Source organism: Corvus cornix, chromosome 7 (genome assembly GCF_000738735.6).
Source record: "Corvus cornix cornix isolate S_Up_H32 chromosome 7, ASM73873v5, whole genome shotgun sequence".
Lineage (NCBI taxonomy): Eukaryota > Metazoa > Chordata > Aves > Passeriformes > Corvidae > Corvus > Corvus cornix.
The window spans coordinates 16125101-16141092 of NC_046337.1; the positions used below are offsets into that span (position 1 = coordinate 16125101).

The following is a 15992-nucleotide window of genomic DNA, read 5'->3' on the forward strand; positions in this document are numbered from 1 at the left end:
CCAGCACTCAGCCCCTGACAGCAGGCAAGCACACTGGAAAAACCAAGGAGACAATTAAAATCTAAGTCCAAGCAAGCTGCCTGCCTCTTCCCCCAGTGCCAGAGCTTCAGGGTCTTGCATTCTGCCAATGCTGGGGTGGTGTGGCCCCAGAGGGGACATCCCTGGGCATAGCCAGATATGTTGACACCTCATGGAAGGAAACCCCTGAAGGCAGGCACACACTGACAGCAGCTCTGCCTGCACCTACTGCACCTGCTTTCCTTCTTCATTGAAATTCTCTGATTTCCCTGAGCTTGGCCAGAGAAAACCCCAACCAAAGCCTCTCACGCCCTTCAGAGGGGCACAGAAGTATGTTGTGTATCCAAGGCACTGGATGCAGGCACACCCTGGCACCTTCCTGTCTGCTCCTCCTCAAGCAGAGCAGCTTCTTCTGCCATCACTTAGAGAGACGAGGAAATGTTTGCTGGAGTTGGGTCCTGGCCTGTGGTTGGTAGAGCTGCTCCTGCAGGACCAGCAGTGAGGCACCACTGGCCCCTTCCCAATGAAAGCACAGGGAAGAAAAGGCATTGCATTTCCCCTTGCCCTCCAGCCCTTTCCTGGCATGGCTGTAATTCCCATATCCTCCCAAAGGTCAGCCATCAAACTGATTAATATTGCTGGGGCTGAAGTAGCTTTGCCGTGGAGTTTAGCACAGCCTGAAGTGACCCAAGCAGGGCTAGAGAAGCAGGTTTAGCCTTCCCTGCTCACAGGCTCACTGTTGTGTTTGCAGACACAGGAAAACAAACCAGGGTGGGGGGAGAACAGCAGTAGCTTGTGTTTTTGCCAGTTTGAGTCCCTTTCCTTGCCGCAGTGCAGAAATGAGAGGGGACGCATGAGGGGAGACAGGGGCCCACTGCATTCAGACATTCCCTCTTGTGCTTCAGAGTGCTCTGAACCACCCCTTCACCCTCTCTTTGGAAAAACTTTCCAAGAGGAAGTTGCTCTGCCTCTCTTGATGACTGTGGTGAGCCAGTAACACTTAGAAATCTATTTCTGCAAGGGAAGCAGAAGTCTACAAGGCAGGAGATGAGTTTTCTCCTGCCTTGTTGGTAAAATTGACCTTTCACTGCCCTGCCTCCACAACTGGAGAAGCGCCAAAATGCACAACGTACCGGTCAAACCTGAAGAGGGATCCCAGAATGTCTCTGTTTGCTCAGCCGCCCACATCAGTACCCAGGGCTGCTCCTCCCACCCCTTTCAAAGGTGTCACTGTCCCGGTCTGGCACCCTGCCTGCACCTGCCAGCCCTATGAGGGCAGGAGAAGGGCAGAGCACAGCTGTGCCCATGTCCCCATTGTCACAGGTCTCTGCATCCTTCTTTGGGGTTTCATCATGTTTTAATGCTGCACATAACCTGGAAAACACTAGAACAGTTTCAAACCCTGCCAGCTCCCTTGAAGTAACAACTGTGGTGGGAGTGCCACAAGCACTGTCATTTCCTCATACATGTGTCAGAGCAGGGAGGCTCTGCTGGTATTGATAGTGCAGAGCATTAAGTATGCAAATACTTCTAACTCGGTCTGGGCAAACAGTAGCGAGGCAAGAGCAACTTTATCTAGACAGTCTCATTATAATTAAATGACAATTCTGGGTTTCTTTTCACAGCCAACTTGATTTAAAGCCACTTTATTACCATTTGGATACTCTTGTAATGCTTAATCACATCTTAGGACTTGGTCTGCTTTTCAGAGGATAAATGTATCTGTAACACACCTGCATCTGCCTCCCTCCCTCTGTCCCAGTTTTCCACTTAAAGGGAATTAAGGATGTGCTCAGGGAAGATCAAAAATAGAAATACTCAGTACAAGCTAACAGTTACTCTCTGAAATAAAATTATATTTAAACATATACACTCCAACACCATGGCTACAGAGACTAGAGCAGGAAGAGATGAATGAGGTATCTTTGGAAAAGGCATACCACACAGCCCAGGGGCTCTCCATGAGCTTTGCTGAGCACTAGCAGCCTTGGTAAGTAATAGCAAGTAGGTTCAGTTAATTTTCTTGGGGGTGTCTCTTTGATACATGTACTTCATGAAGCAGTAAAACACGATGGGTAAAGGGCTGGTGGGAAGAGCACATGGAGTCATGAAAATCATGCCTGGAGCAGGCAGCATGGGCAGGGAACAGTCCCCACACCTCATAATGCAAATAGGAGCTGTAGGTGATGAAAACAATCCAGGACAGGACTACAGTGCTCTGCCCAACTCAGAACTGGAAAACACAAGTGCTGAGAAGCCCTGAGATATAAAACAGCCCAAAAATAGGGTGAAAGCAATGCAGAGAGGGCAGATCCAGCACTAGCGATCCAACACAGGGCTCAGGCCCAGTGTCTGGCCTGGGAGTTTCCTTCAGAGCTGATCCCAGATCCTGGAGGGCAGAGTTCAGCTCACTCGAGCAGCTTACTCAGGTAAAGGATGTTGCAGGTGCTTGGGGAAAGAAGCATCTCTGTAAGGAATCTGTCCTGCCAGCTGCAGACAGAATTTATACAAGCAGCCAGCACCTACCACCACACAGACCCCCAGCAGAACACCCACAGGTGCCTCATGAAAGAATCAGCCGGACCCACCGCTACATCTCTCCATTTTATTAGTGTAAATGCACCCCATCCCCCTCCTTCCCCCCCCCCATTAAATACAAAGCAGGAGCAGAGAGCGGCTCCTCAGTCGCTTTCTCCTTAGGAGATGCACAGCCAAACCCTCTGCCATGCCCATCAGTGTCGGGCACAATGTCCCTCGACCCTGAGGGCAGCCCCACAGCGGGGAGGGATCCCACCTCTGTCAGGAGGCTCTCGTCTGAGGGCTGTGACCTCCGACATCCTATCAATACTGCGAAGGCCGAAATGGCCTGGGTCATGGTTCCCATGGGGAGCAGCTCACGGTACGTGAAATCAGCAGGATTCCCTCTGGCACTCCCTACACCCACCAGCCCCAGGGGCCAAGTTCCTCACACCCCAAACAGCCAGGAGCACTCCAGCTCATTGCCAAGTGGCAAAACCCCAAAACCAACATCCTTATTGCTCTTTTGGGATGGGATGTATCCCATTCCACTGTCCAAGCTTGTGGCAGGTACAGGGACATGTCCCTCCCTGTAAACCAGGCCAATGCTCCAAAGGAGCGAGGGGCACAGTCCTGTCCCAGGACAGTGGGGGAACTATGAGGGATCACTCCAGGCCCTGTGGCAGTCACGGCCCTGCAGCAGGGGGACTTTGGGCTCTACATTCCCCCAGTTGAGGGGGAACAGCAAGAGAGGGCAGCCCATCTCCCCAGTGCTCAGCAGCAGGGCCAGGACAGAGGGATGGGACCAGCAGCCAGCAGCTCTGGATGAGGAGCCAGGCATTCCAGCCTGCAGCTCAGTGACTCTGATCCCATCTTGCTGTGGGGTCTGCACAGCCGTGGCCACTTGAGAAAGACCCAGGCACCCTGGGCTGGCAGACCCCGGCCTGGGCAGTCCCAGGGGGCAAGTCACAGGCTCGGACACCAGCAATCCCCCTGCAGCCGCTGGAGAAGGAAGACAGATTTGGGCAGCAGAAGAAGTGGAGTGGGCGGGCAGGCATGGCATGGCAGGGCCAGGCCCTCCAGGATCCAGGGTTCAGGTGCTGTTCCCCTGCTCCTGCTCAAAAAGGACCATGGCCAGCTGGGAGCGAGAGCCTATGCCCTCCAGGCTGCTCTGTACACAGCGGTGGTAGATGTCCTCACTGAGCCGAGGGTTGCAGGCCTGGTGCCGGTAGCGCTGCAGCAGGGCAGGCTCCACTGCCCGGAAGACATGGAGGTTGGAGTACTTGATGAACATGTCGTAGATGTCCAGGGTCTCCAGGATGTCCTCATTCTCCTGCACGTCCCCCGCCATGCGGGTGCGTGCTGCCATGTAGTCAGCGTTGTAGAAGCAGGCTTCATGGAAGACATCACGGTCAAAGCGCCCCATGTCCCGCAGCAGGTCCAGCGTGGTGGGTGGCACCTGGTTGTGGTAAGCAATGGCTGGGTTGTAGCCCTGGAAGTGGATGGGGAAGAAAACCTGCCAGTTGTTTATGGTGTTCATCCGGCAGCGGTTCAGGAAGTCAATGGTGACCTCTGTCCCCACGCCAGCCACAAAGAAAAGTGTGTCCACGGGATGCTTCTTGGAGATAATGTCCATGACCTTGATTTGGGAGGGTGCATCTGTCTTAACACTGATCCAGGGGATCTTTATGTCCACATACTTGCGCTCATACTCGGTGATCTGGGACTTCACAGAGGCGAAGATGTCATTCTGGGTGACCTGCTGGGCCTCAAAGGGGTCATAGATGAAGAGGAAGGTGAGCACTGCATTCTCACTGCTCTCAAAAGCGGCTGCCGCATAAGTCTCCAAAAAGCGGGCAGCGTAGTCCCGGTCGTGGGCCGTCAGCGGCAGGATGACATTGATGCGACTGGCCTCCGTCACGTAGGGCATGGGGATGATCTCCACCTCGCTGAGGGGCCGTACCAGGTGCACTCGCTTAGTGACGGAGTGGCTGTGCCCCTTCTGGGTGACCACCTCCACCTGAAGGTCCAGCGTGTACTCCATGCCACGTGTGGGGTCGAAGCGCCGGTATCCGTTCACCAGCTGCTGCTTGCGGACATGGAGCACTGGCTGGTACTTGCGGTTCAGCTCCTCCATGGCCGTGGCCACCACATCAGCCACGTCCGCCAGATCCACACCATGCAGCTCACACTTGGGGGAGCCATCCACACAGGCATAGACCTGCTCCTCTGTGAAGTAGTCCCAGCGTAGCACCTCAAAGCGGGTTTTGGGCTGGAATGGGGGTGGGATGCCAATGGGCCATGTGGCGACATGATCCCCATCAGCAGACAGGCTGCTGGCATTCTGGATCTCCATCTGCGAGACAAGAGATGGAGGAGTGAGAGCCAAGGCAGGCACAAGTAGATCTTCCAGCTCTGGCAGCACTCAGGCTGACTTCTGATACTCAGAGATCAGCCAGAGCTGGCTCAAAGAGCAGTGCCAGAACAACTCTATCCTCAACCTGACTCCTGTCCAGCACATCAGGTTTTCTCCCCCACCCTATGTAGCCTTTGTGACAGATATCTGCACTCTTCTGGCTTCATCACCCTGAACCACCACAGCACGTCCAGGACCCATCTAGGTCCAAAGCTGCTTTCCAGACAGCACCACTGCCTCTGCAGCCACATGAGCTCAGCTGATCCTGTCCAACAGAAGGATCAGGTGAGACACCCGCAGAGAAACTAGAAAGCCCACGGGGATGACAAATGGAATCAAGGCCCTCCCAGCCAAGCCAGGTCTCACCTGGAGCTGCTGGATCTCCTGATAGGTTCTCTCAAGCTCCACCTGTGCGAAGTACTTGTGCAGCCGGTACATCTGGAGGGGATCCAGCACAGGGTGGACAGTGAAGGCGCTCTGGAAACGGAGGTCGGTCTCCCGTTCAGGGTCTGCGTTCTTCCCCAGCTCAAAATAGTGGTAATGCAGACCCTGTGCCAGCCAGGAGAGATAGGTCACAGCCAGCCCCAACCTGTACTCCCACACCACCAGATGCCAGCACAGCAAGCTCAAAGGATGTCAGGGTGCAACAGCTAGTCCTCCCAGGACCTGGGAGCCCAAAGGGAGGAGGGAAAACACTGGGCCAGGATCCAGCCATCTCTTCTGCAGAACCTACCTCATGTTCCTCAGCACAGTTGACACCTGTGTAGTCAATGATGCAGCGGCCCAGCCACTCATCGGGCCGGGCACTGAGGATGTCATTGCGGCAGCTCTCCAGGTGCTGCTGCAGGAGCAGGAGGAGGCTGCGGGACAGCAAGTAGCCAAACCCTCCATAGCAGTAACGTCCCTCAGTGTCCCCACCGATGAACTCCTCAGGACGACCCAGGTAGAGGTGGGTGTCAATGCTGAGGTGGGCAACCAGGCGGCTGATGCGGTGCGCCTCTGTGTAGGTATCATCCTGCACCAGGAAGAACCAGTCGAAATCATTCACGTAGTGGTCCAGAAGGTACCTGACGGTCTGGTACATGTTCCAGATGGGCCGCTCATCACTGTGCGTCACCACCGTCATGCCATGGGGCACCTTGCGGCCCCGCGTGCCTGTGAAGTACACCAGGCGCTCCAGGCGGTGGGCCAGCGTGCGGTTGACAGCCACCCCCAGTGTGTTCAGCGTGCTCTTGGAGGTCAGCACACCCACAAAGAGTCGCTGCCGCATCCCCAGCTCTGTGCTGATGTACCGGGTCCTGCAAGAAGATGACAACATATGGCCCCTAGGGCACTGCAACCCACCCCAGCCTGCACCCTCCCCATCGTAACCATTGGCACCAACCTCGGTTCCTCTGCAGGAACTGCTCCCAGGCTTCAGCCAGGCACACAAGACATCACCCCAGTGTCACCAGCTGCTACTACGCCTGTGTCAGAGGCACTGCAGAGCACTTTGCTGAGGTCCCCCGTCAACTTGAGACCAAGGGGGACCCTACCTTCCCATGAGCTGGGCAGTCCAGCTCAAAACAGATGCTCTCAAAAGGCTGAGCACAGCTAAAAGCAGGAAACAGGGCAGCACAACCCAGCTCTAGCAGGGACATGACCCACCAGATACCCCAACCACGAGGTTAGCCCCAGCCCCACCCAGGTGCTGAACTGGGAAGCACCTTCCTGCCACCCCTGCCAGGCATACTGCTCTAGAGCAGGCAGGCAGGAGAGCCCGTGCTGACCTCCCTGGGGATGCCAGGCCCCACACAGGTTGCTGAAGCCAGCAAGGAGCTGGTTGTGTCCCCCTCCCCACCACGGCCTCCTGCTGTTGCACTCACAATGACTTTCAGGTTTAATTCTCCCAGTCCGGCGCAGTAGCAGGAAGCGACCCCCCCATCACGTCCCCCAACCGCCGCCTGGTACACAGTGGCCCCATTCAGCCCCCTTCATCCACCCACCACCTCGCCAGGACAAGGAGGCCCTTTCACTGCCTGTTCCCTGTCATCCAGGGGACGCTGGGACGGGGCTGCAGCCGACTCCGACTCCGGAGCAGGCTGGCGTTTACAGCACTGGGTGGGGACATGCCACTACGGGAGGGGTCCCTGCTCGGACAAGAGGGGACCGTAGCAGGGTGCCCGGCAGCACGTGCTGCAGAGCGGGCAGCAGCATGGGCAGGAGGCTCTTCCGCTGCAGGCTGCAGGTAAAGTGGGGCACAAGGGAGGAAAGGAAGCAGCTGGGAAAGGCCCTCACAGTGAGGAAAAACCCGTCTGCAACCCTAGGTGGCTGAAGGGAGGGCAAAGCACACCGCTGGGCCTTCTGTCACGCCCCCCTGTAAAGTCCCCCAGCCCCGGCACGGCAGGCACCTGAAGCTCGCCCGCAGCTACCCCCAGATAAACCCGGGCAAGCGGCGGCCCAACTCCCCCAGCCCAGCCCGGCCCCCCCCGCACCTGACGGCCTTCTTGGCGGCCCTGCCGGGGCTGGGCGGGCGGTAGGGCACGACGCGGGGCTCCCAGTTGTCAGCGCCCAGCGCGGCGAGCACGGCGTTGGGCCTGCGCGCCGCGTTGCCGTTGGCGGGGCCGGGGGGTGGCGCGGGGCCGCCGTCGGGGAGCGGGCGGGTGGCGGGGCGCGGCGGCGGCCCGCAGGGCTCCTCCACCCAAGTGACGCTGAGCAGGCTGAGAGTGAAGCCCAGCGAGACGCCGATGGCGACGGGCCCGGCGGGCCGCAGCACCGACAACACCAGCGACAGCCGCATGGCCGGGACGGGACCGCGACCGGGGGCGCCTCCGGCTGCCGCTGCCGCTGGCGGCGCCGCCGTCCGACGTGTCACCCGCGGGCCCTGCCCTGCCGCGCGTCACCCGCTCCGGCCAATGGCCCGCGCTGCCACAGACGCGTCACGGGGCGGGGCGGCCAACGGGGCGGGGCAGGCGTGAGGGCGGGGCCGGGTTGCCGGGAGACCGCGCGGCCGGGAGTGCCCGCACCCCGCGGGACAGCGGCGGGGTCGGGCCGGGCAGAGCCGGGGGCGGCGCGGCGGGGCTGCCCCGTGCCCTGAACCCCGCGCCGTGAGCGCCGCGGCGCTGCGGGATGGCAGGGCAGCGCCTCAGGCCCCGGCTGCCGGCTCACAGAGCGGAAAGCGCATCCGCAGGGGACCGGCACCTGAGACGGCTTTAGGGCGCATTTTCCCGGCCCTTTGTGCCCGGGACACAGGGACTACCGCGGGGCCGTGTGTCCCCTCCGCGGGACAGCCCAAACCACGGCGCTGGTGAATTCATGGTGGGGTTGAACCGCCACGTTCCCCAAACCGCTGCCCCAGGGTCAACCCCTCGGTGGGTGGTGGCTGAACTCTACCTGGAAGTCCCCAGGAGGTGACCAGTGGTCGGGGGAAGAGTGGGGTCTGAGTGTCTGAGGTCAGAGCAGCACGGTGTGGGCTGCGGGCTGCAGGAGGCAGCTGATCACGCCGGGTGCCTGCGGAGCAGGCATTCCAGGAGGGCAAACGGCGGCTGGAAGACCTTTGGATTCTCAGCAGCAAACCATCCCGGGGCTGGATGAGGGCAGGCAGGCAGCAGGAGATCCCAGCAGCAAGGACCCTTATCATGTGGTTCAAACGGGAGCAAAGGGAGCTCCTCCAGCTGGGGTCGGGTCACCATCCCACTCTGAGCTGTCTTGCAGCACAGATCCACCGGGCCGCCAGAAAGAGCCCCCCAGGCAGACAGAGCTGGAGGAACTGTATCAGGGCAGAGTTCACTGCACAAACGGAGCTTCCACCACAGGAATAATCCAACCCAGAAGCTGCAAGGCAAGCAGCCCTACATGGCTGCTCAGTGCCAGGCATTACTGAATAAGGACAAGAAGGAGGACCTGGCCTTTCCTCCTATTCCCAGCCCATGGTTTTGCTTCCAGCAGCCTTGCAGCCATTGGGACTCTCAAGTACCTCTGGATTTACTCTGGGTGGGGAGTCCATTCCACCCTCCCCATGAAACACAGCCCACTTGTCCTGGGGAGCACCAGCAGCCACATAGCACTGCAGGGCACTGAGGGCATGTGGGGGCCTGCTCAGCTCCAGGATCTCTTTCATTTTCTGAAACAAAGCAGCCTGTTTTCGTCGGAAAGCGGTTGGCAGCATCCCACCCCCCTGAGATACTAGACCATCATCCAAGCTCGGCTGCTTTTCATAGGCCTTTTTACTCTTGAATAGACCAAGACAAGCAATAGGCAAAAGCAGTCACGTGGATGGCAGTTTAATGAAGAACATATAAAAACTAGAAACAGACAGAATGTGATGGGATGAGGAGATACCAGAAGGAAAAAGATGAAAAGCCAAGAAAGGAACAGAGATCTTTCATGCACAGAGGTCAAAAAACAGCCAAGATCATAGAAAAATCCAAAGTATCCTGTTTTCTGTACACAGCATTAGAAATAGATGTATTTGATTTCCTTTATGGGTTGGAATATTTAAGTTTAGCCACCTTATACAAACCCAGATCATTTTACATGAGTGATAAGAGAGGTTTCATTCTGAAATGACCCTGTTGATCTGAACTTATATTTAGATAGAGGTGCAGATCAGAGAAAGTAATGAAGTTTCCAGCCTCAGCTCAGGAAACACGCATGGGAAGCTGAGGGCAGAGCACACACCTCCCCAGGGCTTGCCTGGCAGTGGCTGAGCCCAGGGCCCCTGTGCCTGGTGGCCTTGGAAGATTCTGTGGGGAAGCAGCAGGAAGGCAGCAGTGCCGTTCCTCCAGCAGCCCCTTCTCAGCCCCCCGCCAGCTGCAGCTCCCGCCTTTGTCTCCCCAGTGTTGGCATGGGGCTAGGAAGGGGCTGCCAGGGGGAACAGCAGCTGCTGCCAAGAGTCTTCTCTGTGCCAGGATTTCCCGGGGGTCCCTAGGCGCCTACAGCCAGGAGGTGCCAGCTCCAGAGAGCTCTGCCTCTGCAGATCACCGTGTCCCCCCGGCTGCATGCCATGGCTGTAGCTCTCATCTGCTCGTGGGGGACAGGTGGGCAGCTGCTCTAGATGCCCCTGACATGTGCATTTGCCCCCTCTGAACGCAGGCACTGCAGTCCCCGTGGTCCTGGCACAGCCCCTTGTACGCTGCACTGTCAGGTCCCGTCTGACACAAGATTATCCTGCAGTTCTCACATCCGCACCCTTGCACCCTGTACCGCTCTGTCCCTGCACACCATGCCGAGGGGCTTGCAGCCCTCGCAGCCGCTGCACGCCAAGCACATGGCACACATGGTCTGGCCCGGGGTGTGCTGCGCCACGCTGCACACACGGCCTCGGGCTGAGTCCCCGGCACATGCCATGTCACAGGGCATGGCACCCCGGTGCACACCCCAATGCACCCACCAATTTACAACTCGGTGCACACCTGAACGTGCCCCCAATTTACACCCCACATTACACCCCAGTGTACACCCCAATGCGCACCCGAGTGCACTCCGATTTACACCCCCGCTTTACACCCCGCTTTACACCCGAGTGCACCCCCACTTTACACCCCACCTTACACCCGAGTGCACTCCCAATTTACACCCCACTTTACACCCGAGTGCCCCCCAATTTACACCCCCACCTTACACCCGAGTGCACCCCAATTTACACCCCACCTTACACCCGAGCGCCCCCCCAATTTACCCTCACCTCAGTCCCCGCCCCCTGCAGAGGCCCCGCCCCGGCCCCGAGGCCCGCCCCCGGCGCGCGGTGACGGCGCGGTGACGTCAGCGGAGCTGTCCGCTCAGCACCGCGCGGCGGCCGCGCCGCCACCATGCGCGGGGTCCGCGGCCGGGAGCGCCGGGAGCGCCGGGAGCGCCGGGAGCGCCGGGCGCCGCGGGGCCGCCGCCGCTGCCGCTGCCGCGCCGGGAGCGCAGGTGGGAGCGGGCGGAGCGGCAGAGGGGGGGCAGCACGAGGGCATCCGGCAGGCGGGTGACGCGTCGGACCCCTCGGGGGAGGGGCTGGGGCGCTTCGCTCCCGATGCTTCCGTCGTCCGGCGGAGCGAGCGCGGAGCCTAGGATGGGCGTGCGGGGATCTGGCGGGGCGCCCCCGGGACCCCCGCCCCGAACAAAGAGAGGGGCGGAGCGGCCCCGCGCCCCGGCGGCCTTTGCGGCCGTCGCTCGGCAACGCCGCGCCCGCCCCGCCGGCCCGGGGCCCGGCAGCCCGGCGGGGACAGCGGGGCCCGGCCGGGGGGCGGCGATGGGGGCGCCGCGGTGGGGCTGAGCCCCGGGCGCTGCCCCCGGCCCCCGCCGCGCTGTGGCCTGCGGGGAGGGAGGGGGTTCGGGGGCCCGGGGCGGGCGGCAGCAGGTGGGTAAGTCCCGGCGCCAATGAGCAGGCGCTGGGCTCCCCTAGCAACAGTGCCCGCGCCAATGGGCGCCGCGAGCCGCCCGCACCGCTGCCCGCAGCCCTGCCCGGCGCCCCGCCATCCCGTGCCATCCCATGCCATCCCTACACCAGCCGGCCAGCCGTGCCGTGCCGCATCCCCGGTCTCCTGGGCCGGCAGAGCCCTGCTCTCACTCAACACATTATCGCCCATCCCCACCGGGGCCGGAGCGTCGCTCCTGGGCTCTACGGGTAAAGTCCAATCCTGCTTAGCATCCCCCAGGGGACTCGAGCAGGGGCCCAGCGCTTGGCTGCCCGCTCGCTGCCCGCCTGCTTCCTTGGGATTAGGCTCTGTGCTCGGCTTCCCCACGGGGATTTGCCCTGGCTGGTGTTGCCTTCCCCAGCCAAAGGGAGGGAGGAGGTTGCCGGCAAGGGATGAGATGCCAGTGGAGCCCGTCTGGGCAGCAGCAAGGTGCTGGGCAACAGGAAGCCGTGACTGCAGCCTTTGCCCTCTTCCCAGCTCCTTCCCAGAGCGCTGTTTTTGTGAGCTGTCCTGAACTGGCCGCTTAAACTTGGCACTTGGAAGGACTGATGCTGGCCTGGGGACAATTTGTGACAATAAACCCATTCTAAACCAACTGAGCCTGTAAAGGGACTAGGGGAGCAAAGGGGTGATGGAACTGGCTCCAGGTGGGAGCAGGCAGATGGATACTGTAATTAGGTTTAAACTGAAGCTGGATCAGTCTTTGCAGGGGATTATGACCCCTCCGTCTGTGTAAGCGCTGCGGGGGGCCTGGTAACTGTTTGCTCAGCATCCCGGCACAGCCACAGCATTAAGGGTGAGCCCTTGGGTAAAGGGCAGTGCCAGCTATGGCTGGTGCCCTTCCATCCCCATGGATTGGCATGGGAGGGCTGGATCTAATGTGAAGGCCCAATTTGTTTTTACAAGGAGAGTAGGAGCTGGAGCAGAGATGAAAAATAGCCAGAAATATGATTAGAGGATTGGAGAAAATGCCTTGGAGTACAAGCTTAAAGAGCTCAATCTGTTTAGCCTATAAAAATAGAAGACTGAGGGGTGACTTAATTACTGAGCATAATTACTTCACAGGCAGAAAATACCAGGTTGTGGAAGTCTCCTGTTAATCGAACAGGGAAAGGGTGCCGGAGAGGCATGGGCAGGAAAATTGAAGCCACAGACAAATTATTTAAGTGATACGAAGCTCTTGGGGGTACAGGCAGGCTCTCTGGGGACAGCATGTCCCCTCAGCCACACATTGGGTGACAGTCTGCACCCCCACTGATGAGGCTGTTCCCCCATTCCCTCCCTTCCTACCCAGGTAGTGGTGGGACGGAGCAGGATTTCTGGTAGCTGGATGCTGAGTGGTGGGATCACTGCTGGGCATGTGCCACCAGTTCCTCCATTCTCCTTGTCTCTCTCCCACCAGGTGGGGCCGGTGCCGGGACACAGTTCTGCTGGCGAGCTATGAGGCAGGAGTGGAGATTTTGATGCCTCTCCCAGGAGTCCCCAGAGCCATGACTGCAACTGTGCAAACGCTGCGGTTCAAGCTGCTGCCGCACGAGCCAGGCCAGGAGTGGGGGCACAGCTGCCAGCAGGAAATTGAGCGTCGCTACCAGGTGGTGCCCTCAGTGGTGTGTGCCATGTGCTGCCTTTTTGGCATCATCTACTGCTTCTTCGGTGAGCCAGGCCAGCCCAGCAGCTGGTGGGGCAAGTGGGGAGGAGGGCAGAGGGGAGCTGGGGGTTGCTGGCTATCCAGTCCCTAACTATGGTGGTCTCTCCTCAGGCTACCGCTGCTTCAAGGCTGTCATGTTCCTGACGGGGCTGATGTTTGGCTCTATCATCATCTTCATGCTGTGCTACAAGGAGAGGGTGCTGGACACACAGCTGAGCGTGGAGGCCTCAGTGGGCATTGGGTTGGGCATTGGAGTCTTGTGTGGGCTGGTCACCATGCTGGTGCGCAGTGTTGGCCTCTTCATGGTGGGGCTGCTCCTGGGGCTGCTGCTGGCGGTGGCCACGCTGGTAGTGATGGAGCAGTTCTACCACCCACCAACGGTGTGGATCCCCATTGCACTCCTCCTGGGTGTGGGGATGCTTTTCGCTGTCCTCACCCTGCAGTGGCAGCGCTTCTTCACCACCCTCTCCACCGCCGTCTTCGGCAGCGCCATCATGACCGTCACTGTCGACTACTTCATCGAGCTCTTCCTCCTGGTGCAGTACATCTATGAGCGCATCAAGGTGGCCCCTGCTCGCCCCGTGTGCTGGTACAGCTGGGTCATTCTGGGCGTCTGGCCGCTCCTCACCACACTGGGTGTCCTGGTCCAGTGGAAGGTCACAGGCGAGGGCTACTCCCATACAGAAGGTGTGTGGGGAGTGGGGCATGTGGGCATGACACAGGGCGAGTGTAGGAGCTGGGAACCTGGGTAGTGGGATGGAGGTTTCCAGCACCTGGTTCACACGGACATGCATGGGGTTCAGGACTCTGTGGCGGCACACCACCCAAGGGAGGCCTGGTTGCGTGAAGTTGGTGCTGGTTTGGCTGTGGGGATCGTTTGGATGTGCTCCCCAGTGCTCACAGGCCTCTTTGCTCCACAGTGATCATCAGCCGGCAGCAGCGCCGCGTGCAACTGATGCGCATCAAGCAGCGGGAAGACCGAAAGGAGAAGAAGAAGAAGCGGAGACCCCACCACCCACCACCCCACCAGCACAAAGCCCACCCCCCCGAGCCTGCTTACCGCCGCAAGCCCAACCCTGTGCGCCGCTTCGATGGGGACGTGCTCTCCCCTGTGAGTCCCGCAGCCAGGGTAGAGATCTCCCCCAGCCTCCACAGCCATTCCTTCTCCATGTGGGTGGGCTGGGGCTTGGAGAGGTGCCCAGGCACCGGTTGACATCAAAGCTCATTGAGGGATGAGACCAGGGCATCCCCGGGACTGGGCAACTCAGGAAGGGCTAAGCTGGGGCATTACCACCGTGGAGCACTTCAGCCTTTGCAAGCAAATGGAAACTGCTGGCCAAGAGCACTGTGGGCAAAGTAGAAACAAGCAGTAGGCAAGGTGCAAAATGTCCAGGGGAGGGATAAGGCTGTGCTCCCTGCTGCGGCCAGCCACTGGAGGGCCCGAGTGCTGGGGATTCCACTGGGCTGTTTTTGAGGGGGGCTGGGGAGGGGCTGCTGCTGCGTTTAGGGTGGGGTGGGGTGCAGTGGTCCAGGAGCAGAGCCCCCCTCACTTTCTGTTACCCCTCTCTCACAGAGCTACATCCAGAGTTTCCGAGAACGGCAGACGGGACCATCGCTGAACAGCCTCATCGCCAGCTCCCATGCCGTGGTGGACCTGGACTATGACTGCAGCTCCACCGTGCCCCTCACCACAGGCTCTGGCCCTGCCGTGAGGGTATAAGCCAACCCAGTGACCTCGAGCAACACCAGCACCCCAGCCTGTTCTGACAGAACCCCTGAGACAGGCAGGGCTTTGTCCCCCCAAGTGGCCACATGTGGCTTGGGGCTGCAGATGGAGACCCTTCTTGAAGACACATAGGACTTGTCTGTGGAAGCCCCAGCTACCTGTGGGGCCCAAAGGTGCTGGGGAAGCCCTTTGGCAGGGACGCAGCCCAAGGACCAGAACCCATGGACGTGCAGTGCGAGTGGCTCTGCTGGGGTGGTGGGTCCCCAAGCCCCCACTGCTGTGCGTTACCCTACGGCCCGGGCACGCTCATCCTGCATCTTAACATTTCCCCATATTTGAGTCCCCCCCTTCTCAAGAGCAGCTCCCCATGCCTGCCCCTACCCCATCGCACCCCCAGCAACTCCCCAAGTGCCTGTCCCCTATGTCCCTTCTTCAAAGAGCAGGTCCCACAGCCCTTTTCCCAGCAGGGAATCCCCTGAGCATGTGTGCCCTGTCCCACCCTGTCCCCAAGAGCAGCTCCCAGGCAATGCTTCCCAAAACCTGCCTCCTCAGAAGATCCTTCTGCCCTAGCCACCCTCCCTACACCCCAGAGCGGCTCGCCACTCCATTTTCCCAAGCTGGACTGGGGTGGTCCTGGGGCAGAGACTGCCACGGCCAGGTGGTTCCCAGGGTGATGCTGGCTATTGGTGCCTGTCCAGCAGGAGCTGTGCTGGCAGGGTGCATCCCCCACAAAATGTTTTGGTGGGAGACAGGACACTGGCTCCAGCCTTTGGGCAGAGGCTGGGCTGCCTCAGGGATGCGGGGACCCCTGCAGCATCAGAGACCGTCGCTGTTTTGCTGGCGACTGGATTTTTATAGTGGCCAGGGGACCTTGGGGCAGGGCAGGGCAGGAGCCCCTGCCCAGAGCACTGCTGTGGGCAGAGGCTCACGCCTTGTATATATTTCTCTTGCTGTGATTTGTATTAACTTATTACGGAGTGAGCCAGGATTTCCCCATGGCCAGGCAGGCAGGATGGTGGTGAGACTGGACCAGGGTGCCTTCTGCTTTGGGAGCCCCCCCCAGCCCAGCCCAGCTGGCCCCGCTGCCCCAGGAACTGCATGTTTCTGCCAGGCACCCCCTTCCCGCAGCATTGTGCTGCCATCCCCCTTTTCAGTCTCTTTTGTAAATGTGCCAAATGCTGCTGAGGCCTCGGCCACACAGTAAAGAGCCTTTCGGAGTCCGGCGTGCAAGGCCAAGGGCTGTGCGGGGGGCAGGGGTGAGGGGGGCCCTGAGGGCCAGGCTTCCAG

General features: G+C 59.8%; 2 protein-coding genes across 3 annotated transcripts; one reads left to right on the forward strand and one right to left on the reverse strand.

The window, feature by feature from the left end:
* Window positions 1-1648: 1648 nt before the first annotated feature.
* Window positions 1649-7807, reverse strand: CHPF (chondroitin polymerizing factor). 2 transcript variants are annotated; one of them, XM_039555070.1, is made up of 4 exons: window positions 7426-7807; window positions 5685-6249; window positions 5318-5500; window positions 1649-4891 (listed from the first exon to the last, which is right to left on the reverse strand). In XM_039555070.1, the coding sequence occupies exons 1-4, from the start codon at window positions 7728-7730 to the stop codon at window positions 3629-3631; spliced, it is 2316 nt and encodes a 771-aa protein (XP_039411004.1). In that variant the 5' UTR covers window positions 7731-7807; the 3' UTR covers window positions 1649-3628. The 2 variants fall into 2 exon arrangements, with proteins under 2 accessions (XP_039411004.1, XP_010405211.1); XM_010406909.3 differs by lacking the exon at window positions 7426-7807 and adding an exon at window positions 6336-6837.
* Window positions 7808-10801: 2994 nt separating this feature from the next.
* Window positions 10802-15923, forward strand: TMEM198 (transmembrane protein 198). The gene is made up of 5 exons (XM_039555348.1): window positions 10802-10843; window positions 12734-12984; window positions 13091-13666; window positions 13900-14090; window positions 14553-15923. Exons 2-5 carry the CDS (start codon window positions 12795-12797, stop codon window positions 14697-14699), a joined length of 1104 nt encoding a protein of 367 aa, XP_039411282.1. The 5' UTR covers window positions 10802-10843; window positions 12734-12794; the 3' UTR covers window positions 14700-15923.
* The last annotated feature ends 69 nt before the right edge of the window (window positions 15924-15992 follow it).